At 42.8% G+C, this 15,879-nt stretch overlaps 1 protein-coding gene across 3 annotated transcripts in view; it reads right to left on the minus strand.

Annotated features, from left to right (window-relative positions):
- Positions 1-15,879, minus strand: part of DDHD1 (DDHD domain containing 1) — a 70,594-nt gene that overhangs the window by 7,090 nt on the left and 47,625 nt on the right. For all 3 annotated transcript variants that reach the window (XM_057426289.1, XM_057426288.1, XM_057426287.1), the window contains 2 exons: positions 8,083-8,345; positions 5,817-5,892 (listed from right to left, as the gene is read on the minus strand). In XM_057426289.1, coding sequence (XP_057282272.1) covers positions 5,817-5,892; positions 8,083-8,345 — 339 coding nt within the window. The remainder of the gene's footprint in view (positions 1-5,816; positions 5,893-8,082; positions 8,346-15,879) is intronic.

The raw sequence follows: 15,879 nt of genomic DNA on the forward strand, positions 1-15,879 counted from the left end.
TCACAAGACTGAAGTCCGATTTCTCAGGAAAATTCCCAAGGCTTACCTCACCTCCTTAATCTTACCCTGAGTACTCCATGATTTGCTTTGCTATATAAACTCACAGAGGAGATAGAAATGGGTATTAAAGACAACCTAGAGAATAGTCACACATGTACAGGCTGGTGCTATGTACAACCTCTTAAACCTTCCTCCCCCCCACCTAATGTTAAGTGAACAGGATAGTACCTGTCAAAAGTGCCACATCATCACACATTGGGAGCCACTACCCAGGAACGGGTACAACACAATGAGCAACTCTGCAGGCTACTCTCATGTCATCCAAAGCTACTATGACTTTGCTCTAAAAGGACTGCCTCTAACACTGAGAGGCAACTGAGTAAACCTGAACTGCAACTGCTAACCTGCCTGGCAGAGGACGCTGAAGATGCATCAGTGGTAATGACTTTTGGTCACTACCAAACTTGGGCCAGGATTCAACAGTGACCTAGAGGTGAATGGCTTTGTATCCCATTACCAATCCTCAGACATTGTCTCCTAGAAGCATTTAATGTAAAACTCCAGTAAAAAACATTTTCATAAGTCAAAATTACTTTTTAACCTTTTATTGTGGTTTAAACACCGGAACCAGGACACCTTTAGAGTACCTCCTTACATGAAAAATTAATTCTACCATTACCAGACCTTCAATTCAACTTTTCCCATAGTAGTGCCCAGTTTACAGAGCATTGCAGCTGAGTGACTCCTAATGCACTGCTACTTAACCATCAAGAAAAATTGATGCGTTCTTGCTAAGTGCACGTGAAGGAACCTTGGATTCCCATGTGCCTTCCCTATATGTCAGCACATGGAGTGAGGGTGTAGAAATAATGGCCCGTTTCATCTATCAGATTCCAGCACTGCACAAAACATTCCTCCTCCTCTGACTTGGCACCAGTACCCCTCCTCTTCCTTCCAAAAGAATGCACAAGTCCCAGCTAAATGGAAAAGAGAAAAAAATCTAGGTCTTCAGCAAAGCTATCCAATGTCATATGCACAAAGCACTTCTCTGTCATCTGCATTGTCACCCTAGCCCAGTGCAGAACTGCTTTCCTTTCTTATAATTGAGTTTTACACAGACCCTTACATTTTTGCAGTTTGGACAAAAAGCTTTCTCATCTTCAAATACAACAGAAACAGATATTCACAGTGCAGTCCTTTAAACTGAATAAGTAATCTTTAACCCTGTCCATCTGATATGCTAGTATTGAGGATCTGAAGCACACAATTAGGGGGTTTCTGCTTCAGAAAGAAATCAGAAAGTGACTGCCAGCTTTCACTTGCTAGCAGATGCACAAAAGAAGTTTTCAGGAATTCACCTTAGGCAAGTACAGACTAGGCAAAAATCTCAAAAAGGAAGTGGTTTCAGTGGTTACGTAGCGCATGGCTTTTGTTCCATTGTTTCGATTGATGAACAAAAGAGTAACGGTGTCCACAGACAGATGCTTTCTGCTAGGAGGCCGCCGTTCTTCTACATACGCTATTATATATTTTCTTACATGCGCAGCTCTGAAAATGCTTACAAAGTACCAACTGATGGGTACCTTAACGGGTGGCACGGGACCAATACCAAAGCAGTTAACACTAAGAATCCAAAGTAAGTCTTCCAAAAATAAAGTCCTTTAAATTACAGAATCACAGAACGGTTTGGACTGGAAAGAACCTTAAAATCATCTAGCTCCAACCCCCTTGGCCTTGGGCGGGGACACCTCCCACTACATCATGTTGCCCAAGGCCCTGTCCAGCCTGGCCCTGAAGACTGCCAGGGATGGAGCAATGGGAATTGCAGCCATTAGATGATTTTCAGCACTTCTGCAAAGTGGCTGAAGAGAAGACTGCCATGTGCTGGAAGCTACTGGGAAAAGAGGACTAAAATAACCCTAGAAAACATCTATTAATTTTGGTGTTTCTCCTATAAGCAGGAGTGGAGCACTTCACTTATATTCCTCTAAATGTTTAACAACAGAGAAGACGTGTTGAAGAACATGACCTTTCAGGACAGCACTTTTCTGCTGGTTATGATTCATAAACAGCAGGCTTAATGAATTTATTTGTATTTTAAGCAGCAGCTGAGCCAAACAGTTATCCATTCAACTTAAGACTGCAGTATGTTCAGAATTAATAACACAAAACCAAACCTGAATGAGCCAACAGGAGTGAGGCGGCAAAGCTCTTTTGTGCATAGGTAAGCATGTGGGACAAACGAATGTGTTTACTGGCGATGTTAAAACAGAAGATGTAGAAGTGCTGTGTTGCCTTTCAACATGGAGGATCCCAAACATCCTCCCAGAGTGAGGAAATACAGACCTCTGGAGCAGCCTCTACCTGTTCCTGCACCCAGGAACCTTTTGCAGCCTTAGCAGACAAAGGGAACAGAGACTTACACCAGTATTACATGGGGAATTTAACTGGGTGCTTGCATGTTGAACTACGGTGGCACATTTCTGCATTCAGTTTAAAGGCTTCCTCCTCCCAGATAAGGCTGCATGTCAGCATCCCATTAAGCTCTCAGAATTCTTGTACATGTGGTAAATCACTAGGATCTTGTAAGTAATTTGTGATAGTTATCAACATTGACATCACTGTTAGATGATGCTCCATAGAGACCACAAGGTCATGTACAACCTGGAGCTTCTCCCAGAAATGTTTCTGTAACCCTGGGTGAATAAGAAGTGCTAAGGAATCTTCAAGCACTTTGGGTCAGCATATTGACAAGTCCGGATTTAACTGATTTTTTTATCCCAGTACTGTGAAGCAACTGAGGTACCTCCTGCCCTTCTTTCCTCTACTGTGGTGGAAAAATCACCCTATGACTCACAGAATGACACCCAGCCTGACCTGAGCAGTGATCTGGGCCTTCTGGGTAACTCCCCCCAGTTTCTATACTGGGCATGACATGCTGTATTATGGAATACCCCTTTGACTACTTTGGGCCAGGTGTCCTGTCTCTGCTTCTTCCCAGCTTCCCGTGCCCCTCCTCACTGGCAGAGCATGAAACTGAAAAGTCCTTGATGGGAGTAAACATTACTTAGAAACATCTAAAATGTTGATGTGTTATCAGCATTGTTCTCAGGCTACAGTCAAAGCCACAGCACTGCACCAGCTACTAAGAAGGAGAAATACAACTGCTACAGCTGAACCCAGGACAGTCATCCAGGGAAACTTAATTTGTTTCAGTCCATAAAAGAGGCAACACAGCGACAGCAGCTAGCCTTTTTCATTACAGATGTACATGCCTGTTTCATTGAGTAATACCACCTAAGGAGATCAGTGACCAAAGACTCCAGTCTCCTGCATTGCACAGACCAAAGTAAATTTATGGATCAAGCATTTGTGGTGAATAGCAACTCACGATCAAACCAGAGGCTCTGTTCTGCCTTGAAGAGCTAAGGTGCTGGTAGTTCACAAAGCAGTTAAGTTCTCTTTCAACAAGTTAGTCACACTCAGTAAGCTGGACTGGCTTGCTGATGAGCAGTCATCTTTCAGTCATCCTGTTGAAATCCTCCCTTGGCAGAAGCACTTTGCCCTCATGTTCATGGAAAGCCTTACTCTTTTTGGAGAGTGCTCTTACGGTGCTGCCTCTCTCTTTTCAGAGAATGCTCTTATGGTGCTGCCTCAGGCATGATAACTCCCTAGTGTAAAGCTTCACAGTAACAGAACATCTTTCTTGCAGTAAGGGTAAGAAAAAGGATGTACTACAATGGAAATTACCTAGCAGTAATTTAGATAGATTTCTTCCCCTTTCTTTTCCCCTCCTTTCCTGCTCCTTCTAAAAAGCATCTGTTAAAAAAAAAAAAAAAAATCTCAGTTTAAACACAACTGAGTGAAAAATAATCATCCACAGAGCTGGAGGAGTATGAGCCTGACTCCAGCTTCCTTGATGGCAGAAATAATAGTGCAATACATGCTTTTAAGGCAGTGATGAAAAGAAAAAGGATATGACAAATTGAATTATGGATAGTTTTCTTTTTTTTTTTTATGGCTCAAGATTGACCTTGGCTTCTAGAAGTCCTTCTGAACTCAGAAGGAAATAAAAGTGGCAAGTTAAGAAAGAATTGTTCTCATCTATCATGTCACATTTTAATGGCTTAATATTTCAGGATATAGTCGAGCAACTAGAAAGTGTTGCACATAGAAGCGCGGAATCACAGAATAGTTAGGGTTGGAAAGGACCATAAGATCATGTAGTTCCAATCCCCCTGCCATGGGCAGGGACACCTCACACTAAACCATATCACCCGAGGCTTTGTCCAACCTGACCTTGAACACTGCCACGGATGGAGCATTCACAACCTCCCTGGGCAACCCATTCCAGTGCCTCACCACCCTAACAGGAAAGAATTTCCTCCTTATATCCAATCTAAACTTCCCTTGTTTAAGTTTTAACCCATTATCCCTCATCCTATCACTACAGTCCCTAGTGAAGAATCCCTCTCCAGCATCCTTGTAGGCCCCCTTTCAGATACTGGAAGGCTGCTATGAGGTCTCCACGCAGCCGTTTCTTCTCCACGCTGAACAGCCCCAACTTCCTCAGCCTGTCTTCATACGGGAGGTGCTCCAGTCCCCTGGTCATCCTTGTGGCCCTTCTCTGGACTTGTTCCAACAGCCCCAACTTCCTTTTTATGCTGAGGACACCAGAACTGCACACAATACTCCAGGTGAGGTCTCACAAGAGCAGAGTAGAGGGGCAGGAGGGGCAGGATCCCCTCCTTTGACCTGCTGGTCACGCTCCTTTTGATGCAGCCCAGGATACGGTTGGCTTTCTGGGCTGCAAGCACACACTGAAGCCGGCTCATGTTCATTTTCTCATCAACCAACACCCAAAAGACCTTCTCCGCAGGGCTGCTCTGAATCTCTTCTTTGCCCAACCTGTAGCTGTGCCTGGGATTGCCCCGACCCAGGTGTAGGCCCTTGCACTTGGCATGGTTAAACTTCATGAGGTTGGCATCAGCCCACCTTACAAGTGTGTCGAGGACCCTCTGGATGGCATTCCTTCCCTCCAGGGTATCAACCAAACCACACAGCTTGGTGTCATCGGCAAACTTGCTGAGGGCGCACTCAATCCCACTGTCCATGTCACCAACACCGATCCCTGAGGGACACCACTCGTTACTGGTCTCCAGCTGGACATTGAGCCATTGACCACAACTCTTTGTGTGCGGCCATCCAGCCAGTTCTTTATCCACCGAGTGGTCCATCCATCAAATTGATGTCTCTCCAATTTAGAGACAAGCTAGAAAATGCCTTTTCCCAATGATGAGAAATTTTAGCAATTTGTGCAGCTGATTAGCAAGCAATCTGTTTCATGAGGCTTAAAGTAACTTGTGCTGTCAGATCAGAATAATTTGGAAGGAAAATCCACTGCTGGAGGAAATTCAATCAGATTTGCTCAGAGATGCGACATGTCAGAAGGAGTCCCCAAGGAAAATGGGTTAGTCAACAAAGTAGAAGTGAAATTGTTCAAGGGATGCGATTAATGTAATTTGCCAAATGGCTTTTACCTTCCCACACAGTTGTATGTGCATGCACAATACATTATCAATCTGTATTCAGATTTATATATTTACATATAAACATGTATTTGTAATAAATAGTACTATATGAATACATATACATGTTTACACACACCTACACACACTTCAAACAATACATTAAAATTATTCTACCCACATTATGTCTAGGGACACAGAAAAAAAGACTAAGTAGAATAACTCTTACTACAGGTATATTTTTACAGCAAGTAGAACATTCAGGGAAAAACTCTCAAACATACATACCTTAAATTTTAAGACAGGTGGTTCTGATATGGTGGATGCCTTTAACCCACGTAACCTCTCTCTTATGTCTTTCAACCTAGAAAATAGAGATCTTTCTGAGATCCAATAAAAAATGTAGCTTTAACTTCTCTGATTCAAACAGGCATTCCTGTGGGGTCCAGCAGTTTTTGTTTGCCGGGAAGAGAGAGTGATGGTGTCAGTATTTCTTGGAGGCAGTCCAACTGATTAAAATCCAACGTATGTGAAATCTTGTTTCTCCAACTACAGAAGGAATCAGTAAAGACCTGACCATTTCCTTGTTGACCACCCCAAGCATCTGCCCACTGTCCTTCCTAAGAAGTAGGTGACTCACCTCCTGTTTCCTTGGGGATTTTGCAGCTAAATCCCTTTTTTTTTTTTTTAACTTTTTTCCTTTTTCTATTTTTTTTTTTCTTTCCCCAAAACAAAGCCCCAGGAAACTTCATGGCCCAAGCATTAGGGAGTTCTGTACTGTGGTGGAATATCTGGAGGGCAATGTCCCACTCTTTCAAATGTCATTAAAAAAGGTTGTTCACCTTCTGCTTTGCCTGAACTTAAAAAGGCAGCTACAATATAAAACACTCATAATGGACTGACAAAACTGTCCCCAGTCCCAGCACTAGAACATTATGCCCTCTTCAGAGCAGAACACCATTTCCTCAAGTTCCACAAAAGCATTACATAAACAATTACGCTAAACTTAACCTCTCTGATCTGATTAGAAAGAAGCAAGTCTGGAGCTGATACTTCCCAAAGACATCCCAGTACTTTCAAAAACATTTGTAATGCTTTAACGAACATGGATCGGTCTTTAAAACAGAAAGCATGCAGAATTTGTGACTCTTGTGAACTGTTGTCAAAGGTTCACAATACATCTCACGTGCTGCACGTTATTCTACAGTGTGGAATATTTATAGATGCTATAACATGCTCTACTTAGGCATAAGCATATCCAGAAATCCACTATGTGTTTGCCAACCACACAACACTAGAAATTCAGAAGTTACAGAAACTAAATGGTATATCTTCTGTCATTTCAGACTGAACTGCACTAAGATGGCTCTCAAAATGGAAAGTGACTATATATACAGAAGTGCCAGTATCAAATAATACTTGCATTACTGCAGATGCAACCTGAAGCACTCCCCTAAGGAGCTGGAGCATGCATGTGAAAATAGTAATTTTCCCCTGATCATATGCTAGTGATATGCCTGAAGGGTCATCTTACCACTAGATAAGTTCATTAGGCTTCTTACTTCGCTTCTCTCAGGAATACTGCACCTTATCCAGCCTTGCAGCTGATGCAGATGTCCTGTACCAATCCCTAATTATCACATAGTGATTTCCAGCACAGCAGTAGATTTGATGTTATATTAACGCTTCCAAAATATCACCAATACTAAGATAGTTTTCAAGAAGGAATCAAAAAGAACTGTGATCATGATTTATCCTCACCTCCTACTTTAAAGATTGAAGCTCAAGTCGCTATTATTATTAGAGTCTCTATCTATTTGTGTCTCACTAGCACCACAATACCCAGGTTAGAACAGGGAAGTCACCTGAACACTGTGGAGATACCATGATGATCTGCAAGGTCCCCTAACACTGAGAATCCCTACTAACACTTGCAAGGTGCTGAAAGTGAGATCCTGTTTGTCACAGCGGACAGTGCTGCTTCATGCTCCAAACAGCATAGAAACGTTTCTATATAGCAGCAGGAAGCAGCTAGTAAATGAACCGCAGCAAAGTAGCAATCCTGCAAGCCCAATTACAGCAATTACAGTATCTGTGTCTAGCTGGCGGAGCCCAATTTCCAAGCTGAGGCTAGGAGAACACGTCTCATTTTCCTCTAGAAACTTGGGAATTCACTGCTCAGGTTCAGCTCAGTATTACATCTCACTGCTCACCTGCAAGCTACTTTGTTGTGTTTCCCCTTAAGTATCTGAAGAGCTAATGGCCTGACTTGCTCTTTTCTTCTGGCCTATGATCTGCTCCCAGTGTCTCTGGTCAGTGAGCAGTAGCTAGTTGCTTGGTTCTGATACAGCCCCATGTGGCTTCAGAGCTCCTATACTACCAGCCTCCTGTGCTTGCTCGATCCTCTATTTAGCATTTATCATTGCCATTCAGCACCAGCAGAAGAACATCAGCCACAAAAGGTAACAAGCATGGTGGGTTCTTAACAAACACTCAATGGGCATCATCTGGGGATGTGGTTTTCTCCTTTAACAATGAGAAGTGGATGCATTACCGGTTTTTAGTTATGTGAAGTTCTTCAAGTAAACGTTGCTCTTCATAGCTCATCCAGCTGTCTTGAAGTTCCTCCTCTTCCTTCTGCAGCAAGTGTTCATAAAACCTGACCGGGTTCCAGCCAGTCATGATGTCATAGGTGATGACACAGCCCAGTGAGTGGGACACAATTGAGACTTTCCCTCCTTTCTCTTCAAACTCCGGATTCCGGGCACAGAAGAGTGTGTATAGCCGGTTCAGCTCTTGCTGCAACCCTTTCACTAGCTGTTTCAAGAAGATAAAGAAAGTTTAATATCAATATTTTGTTACTCCTGTTCATATATGTTCAGGATATATATTCAGGTCACTGTAGTACAGCGACCAGCTTCTTGAGCATGCATGTAGGATAAGGATCACAGTCAGTTCACTTAGGCTACGGAGATGAGGAAAATCCTATGGTGAGCAGCAACAGCTTGGATGGCTGTCACTGACTCCTTTGGTTCAACTCTGCCCTCCAGACTCAGCAGCAACCACCACACAGGACAATTAGTGACCTTAGAATTGCTACACTACACAGTCCAAAGCATTAAATTGAAATAAACCCTTAAACAAATTACATCTGTGCTTAAAGAACAATATCCTCTGAGGTGAGCAATAGCAAGGTACTTGGTTTTCGGTAGCATTCAATTAGCACAACAGTGATTATTAACACAGGTGTATTTCCCTTCTTGCTTGTTTCTCCCTCAGTTTCCCTACCTTTTCAGAGCACTGAATGTTTGTCCTGTTTCAGAGATTCATCTCCTTTTTTAACCTAAGGAGGCTGGAAGAAGCCTGAGTCATACATGATCTGAAATCAGCTCACATCTCTGCCACAAGCTTGGCACATAACTCTAGACAAGTCATACTAGCTCTTCTCCATTTATCAATGCAAGCAACAGAATTCCTACATCAGTGTAAGGGACTGGGAAGATAAATCCACTAAAATGAGTATGTTCAGATACTACACTGACAGCCTAAATGGGCTCTGGGAAAATATCCTCAAATTGCTTTTATATCTCTGTGAAGCATACTCAAGCTCATCAAGTCTCATTATTCTTCCCACTGCTTGGCTACAAGGAGATGCAGCTTTCTATCCTACTTTCGCTCCTACTATACTGCACCTATTGTAATTTCTTCCAAAAAAATTACAATGAAGTTATGCTGCTGAAGATTAAATGACAAATGAGACATGTAGAGCCATAATTTAAACATTTTATATAACCAATGCTAAGAAAACAATTTTCTGGCTATAGGTTTCTAGGAGAGATTTGGGGTGAAAAACAGGAATGCAACATGGTTCTCAAACATCATAGACTAATTCTATAGTACTACTGCAACAAAAATATACTGGTCCTATGTTGATTGAGTCTCTGAGAAGCTTACCTGCTTCCAATCCTGCATCTAGGGTACATACGCATGAAAATATTCAGATTCATAGAAAGTATATTTTAGAGAGAAATTTTGGAAGCCATGAGGTTTAGGAAATAGACAATATAAAAAATGCTGCTTTGCTTGTGCAACTCTGCATAGTAACTGAGCAATGCTTCCGGGCTATGGCACAGAGGAGACCAAACAAGAAACTGCAAATCATTCCCTTGTTAGAAACAGGAAATTAAAGCTCTAGAACATGTAATTTGAACATGATTTTTCAAGACCCTGAATCATTACTGAATATAAATATGAATGGCACTAGGGCTGTCAGTGTTTGATACACATTTTACTGAGTGAGAATCCACACATCAAACCCTGTTGCCTAAAGCACTGTGAAACGATTAACAAAGCCTTGCAACAGCTTAGTGAAATAAGTATCAGAATACCCGTTTCCAAGGATTACTGACTGTGATGCTGCCTATTCTTGCATTTAGCTCTATAGAGACTTTGGGCACTACTTTCAAACATGAACACACACAGAGGTTACAGCAAGATTTGGAACTGAAAACAGAAATCTGGACTAGCTTTGGCTGGCTGGCATTTCCTCCATTTAAAAATGTCTTAACACCTTGAACAAAATAGCAGGGATCTGTTGAAATCAAAGGGTTTTGGGATTCCTGACAGGAGCTCAGTGAAATGAGGGGATGATGATATCCAGCGTGGAGCATGGGATCGCAGCCATACAGTGGGTACTCTGGATGGACTGGCTTCAGAGTTGGCAGTGTAAAAAAAGCCAAGCAAACTACTGCTGGACTCATCACGGCCTCCAGCATCCATCAGTACATCAGGGAGATGAGTATTACCATCTGGTTTGAAAAAATCCTCTAGTAATATATTTCAGTGCCCCAAATATTTTCTCTGGTGGGAAAAGACACACAACTACTCATCTACTTCCCTCCGCTTCTTGTTGCATAAAAAATATCACTCCCAATGTCCCTCACAACTTGCTCAACAAGTCTATTTCCCTGGAAAAGCAGATATCTTTCAGGAAGAATGATATTATATCAGTCTCCCCCACAGCCCATAGGCACAGTGCAGGTTATGTAATCTTCTAGCATCCTGGCATTTCATTACAAAGGTCTTGTTCTCTTGCAATCAGGGGGCACAGGACAGAATATTCTGGATAGCCCAACCCTGTTTTTCAACTGTCCTGCTCCTTAGAAACATGCTGTTACTGAGACAGCAACTAAAAAACTGTGCATAAATTTTCAAATAGCCACATATTTGGAAGTCTGCAAACCAGAGTCCAACCATTTAATTCAACTAAATCATCTGATCCAGGCTGGTTTTAAACTCTGAATCACTTGTTACCTAACTTAATTGTAGAGTAGAAGGTATGCAGTAGTAAAGCTTCCAGATTTTCAAGCACCATGAATGGTCTGGTTTACTGCTATGAGAGAAAGAGAAGCCCTCCACATGCAGTGAGCACTTATGGATGTTTCTGTCTTGCCAGCAGTTCTGTATCAGCACTAAGATTAGAAACTGAACACTTTGGTATACAGTAAGGGGGAAAAAAATGGAAAAGCATATTCATTTTAAGTCCCAGCTAGAAAATTATTTGGTTAAACAGCATACAACCACTTGCAGGTCCATGGGGTCTGTTATCATCCTTAGGAAGCATCCTCTGTTTCTGCCAGAAAACAGGACAGCAGGAATTATCCAGGAAAACAGAAAAGTGGAACAATGGAATGCAGCATGACCAGACCCATCTCACTCTCGCCATCTTCCCTCTTGCCTCCTCCCTCCAGGCTATCACCTTATTTTGGGGGTCAGTAGTGCTGAACATCCAGAGCCATGTTTCCAGCCCTCACAGCTGCAGCTGGAGGTCTTTGGCAGTGCTGGTCTTTGGCAGCCCCCCAAGCAGGGCTTTCCACACAAAAGGGCTAGAGTTTCCTTGAGTTTCTTCCCAACCCATATTACCATCTCCTAAGGCTTCTCCCCCAGACTAAACAAGCTCAAATATCTCATGAAGGAATAAATGTGGCAGCAGGAGACCCAGGAGATTGTTTTTCACCTGCACAGCTGCTCCCACAAACCCTGCTTGCTGCTTCAACTGCTAACCTGCTGGCTGCTCCGCTCTGCTTCACTACCCTCAGCTCTTCCAGAAGGACCATGAAACCCAGCAACCTTACATGTCTGTTACTGAACAGACCAAACCACTGCAGCAAAGGGAACACTTCCTATTTCTTAAAAAAACAGCCATATCAAATCCCTGTATCCCAGCTGACCTTTCTACCCAGCGTTAGTTTACCATCAGCCTGAGGAAAACAGCAATATTCCAAATAAAGGCAAAATCTTCCCTTAGAATAATCTTCCAGGGTTCTTCTGCTCTTCCCTAGAAAAGTCCCTTTCCCCTGTTCTGATTTTTAGGGAAAAATTCCCTAAGCACCTTTTGCAGACCAACTATTTCAGTACAAAAAGTTTTGTGGAGGATTAAAATGCTACAAGCCTGTAGATGTACGACTGCAAATAGTCACAGATACCCAGAGAAAATGAAATACAAATAAAACAGGACTTTACTGGAGCCTTTAATGCCACCACATTTCTGAGACTGATTTTATGGCAAGTCATAATCAGGCACAGGAAGCACCTCACAATGCTCGAGCTAGGGAGAGAGCCCCTATGAACTATTAAATTTTCAGACCTGCTCAAGCCACAGGCACTCCAGACAGGCTGTGATACAGACTGACAGAGCAGCATCCAAGAACTGAACATGTTCCCTGCATGTCCTACGCTGGTCCCAAAGGGTAAGGGAGAGACTTGATTTCCAGCCCTCAACGACCTCAGCAAAATGGGGGGAATGGATTAAAAATGCCACCAGACAACTCAGCAGATGTGTATGAAGCTGTTTTCCTGTGAAGCTCTTCTGGGATTGTGTTTCATTTCTGCTCCATGAAAAGGAGATTGATTACTACATTACTAGTTTCCTGAAGCTCCCTTTATCAGCTGAAGTTTTGCCAATAGATCTTCCATGCAGGAAACTCAAGACCACAGGCTCAAGTTGCTCAGAAGTCATCAGTTCATGCTCTGACTAACTGAGGTTAAATGCTCTATGCCCTTCGCAAACCAAATTAAACGTGAAGTAAGGAACAGTCTTTCTGCACATTCACGGAGAGCCATCATGACAGCTGTGCAATTTGAGGGGACCATAAACCAGACTGCTGACCAAGAAACAGGCTGTTGGACTTGATCATGCTAAAAATCCTCTACACTTTCCAGCTGAATGCCTGCTTGGCATATGGCTTCCAAGAAGGCAGAGAATAACAGCCCACCTATTCCACCCATTCAGGAATCCTGGTGGCAAGGGCATGTGTTTTATAAAGACAAGATGGGAGTCTGAATCTGCTGAGACATGCCACTGTCATCTGAGGCAGAAGGAGCTGCGGCAAGGCTGATAATGAGAGCAGAAAGATCATGTCTCTAACTATCTCTTTGGTGGTGGGTAAGCCTGAACTGCTGGATCGTGATGGGGAGCAAGTAATTGTGTACGCAGTGAAACATGAAGAGCTGCTGAAGCCCTTTAGTGCATTAACAGCATTCTGTGCTGAGCTGGGAAAGCAAACCTTTAAATCCCTGGCACCAGCATACAAAACAGATGTTCATTCCTCCTCTGATGCAAAAGCAGCCTTGAAAGACACAGTCATAAACAAGCATGTCTGTTTCTTGCAAAGCAGAAGGGGAGTTGGCTTTGTGCATGGTGGACAGACAGACACTTCCTGGACCCACACCAAGGAGTTCCAGGCTGTTCTGGTTTCAGCTGTAACAGTTAATTTTCTTCCTAGTAGCTGGTGCAGTGCTGTGTTTTGGCTTCAATTTGAGAACAATGCTGACAACACACTGATGCTTCAATTGTTGCCAAGTAGCCTGATCAAGGACAGTCTCATGCTCTGCCACTGAGGAGGGGCACAAGAAGCCAGGAGGAAGCAGAGATAGGACACTTGACCCAAACTAGCCAAAGGGGTATTCGATACCACAGCACGTCGTACCCAGTATATAAACTGGGGGGAGTTACCCAGAAGGGACAGATCACTGCTCGGGTTGGGGTGGGGATTGGTCAGTGGGTGGTGAGCAATTGTGCACCACTTGTCATTTCTTCTCTTGCTATTTCCTACTATCACTATTGTTGGTATTCTTTCTATTATCACCACACTTTATTTTAGTTATTAAACTGTTTGTATCTCAACCCATGAGGTTTAAATTCTTTTGATTCTCCTCCCCATCCTGCCCTGAAGTGGGGAAGAAGGAGTGAGTGAATGGTTGCATGGTGCTGAGTTACCAGTTGGATCTAAACCACAACACAGGCAGGAGGAAGAACTTCACCCCCCACTCGTTCTAGCGGGCAGATCATTGGGCTTGAAGGGGCTTTTCAGTGCATGCCAAAAGTACCAGGGTAGAAGATGACATTTTCCCCTCAGGAAATTTTTTTTTTCAAGAAAAGAAGGAAACAAAGCCTCTGCTGGCACCTTAAGCACAGAAGTAATGCAGAGCTTGCACTGCTTTTGCTCAAATCCTCAGTGACCTGCTTGCTGCCAAAACTTGGAGAGGGCACTGCCATCCCAACTTCTTTGATCTGTCAAAGCTAACAAAAACACTTACTCTCCTCTTGGGCTATGCTGATTGTCCTCTTCTGAGCTCTGACTGCTCTCAGCTCTGATCATGCCCTTCCTGTAACTTTCAGAGGTCCTTTCTCTCTACTGTATCCATAGAACCCTCACCCGCTGGACAGCTTGAAGCCCAAGAGGGAATAAAATAACAGGCAGCTACATATGAAAAGGAAGTGGAAGAAACTTGACCTCTGTGATCCCTCCAGCTTGAATAGCGTGACTGTTTTGGTAGGCTTCATGGGAAAGGAATTTTAAGGAGCTCTAAGGAACTCTCAGTTTTGCAAGTGGCTCCCTCCAAATGTCAAGAGAACTTCAGGAGAAAGCGCAAACTCACTTGAAATTCAGCAAGCAGGCAATAAGAAGGTGTGTGAGCCAACTCGAGGTAGTAGAAGGTCCTTGAAACCAGTGAAACTGCTACAGCTCAAGGATGGATTGTAAAGGACCATGAAAGCAAAGATAAGGAGCGTTTCCTTACATGAACCAGGAGAACATGCTAGCACACAATGCAGAGAAGGTAAGATTGTTGACCCTCCAGAATACAACAGTCATTGTGTTTCCTAGTGGCATCACTGATGGGTAAAAGAAGTGTCACAACAACAGGCTGAGAGGCCAGAACTCAGCTGTATGAACAGACAGGAATGATTGCGTGTCTCAGTGACATTACAGAAGAGGAACTACCAACATGTCCCAAACTGAGAGTCTCTCCAAGTCCTCCTTTTGCTGTTGAAGAGCTGAGTCTAACCCATTTTCAACCAAGTCACTGCATTCAAGACTAAGTTCAGGTTCAGAGAGAACAGTAACCCATCACTTTCTAACTGAAAATACATTCAAGGACAATCAAATAAACTAAACCAGCCATGAAAGTGCTGCTCCTTGACTATGAGGCTCAACAGAACAAGCAAAACCAGTGTTAAAACAGTCTTCAGGTAAAAATTCCCTGCCTTACATCCATCTCATTTTCAAACACACATAAAACAATTGCCTTTTATTGCTGAAAGGAGTGCGTAAGAGCAGGACATTTCCACTGCAAAACCTCCTATCAAAGACGGATGATGAAAGCTCTAGAAAAAGTTAACATTTGTCTGAATTTCAAGAGTATAGTCATTAATCCTCCTTTTTAAATATGAGTGTAGTAGCAAACCATCAAGCCATTTCAAGTGAAGTCTGTCCAAGGAAGCAATACTATGTTGGTTGCATCACACTGCATTCCCATGTCCTCCTACAGCCTGTAATGTCACTCCAACACCAAGCCCAGAGCCACCGCAGCCCAGAACCTGGTTTCTTTGTTTCCTTTCCTCAACTGGTGAGAAACCTTCAATACCCACCACATTTTCCTGCTCTTTAGAAGTGGCGCTAAATCTGTAGTGATCTTGGGATGATGGATGTTAATAATATTTATCTTCTATTAAAGGCATTTCCTGCCAAGACATATCAATAATTTACAGAATTATAATCAGCCTGCAAGTAAATACAATGAAGATCAGTAAAATAAGCACTTGGATATAGCACTGGATATAATGACAGTGACAACAATAAATTTGCTATGCATGGATTAGTCTTTTAAATCCGTTACAGCTATTTATTATTAAAGAAACAGGAAGCTTCAGTGATAGAGATGTGAAACAAAGTCACCCACTGAAGACACTAAGAACCAAGATTAAGTTACCATAGACGGCACTAGCAAGGTCAGAATTAAAATGTGAAATGATTGTTTATCATTTCACAGGCATGTGTGCATTAAAATA

Source organism: Pezoporus wallicus, unplaced genomic scaffold, assembly GCF_028554395.1.
Source record: "Pezoporus wallicus isolate ANWC-B61680 ecotype Strahan unplaced genomic scaffold, APGP_CSIRO_Pwel_v1 contig_8403, whole genome shotgun sequence".
Taxonomy (NCBI): domain Eukaryota; kingdom Metazoa; phylum Chordata; class Aves; order Psittaciformes; family Psittacidae; genus Pezoporus; species Pezoporus wallicus.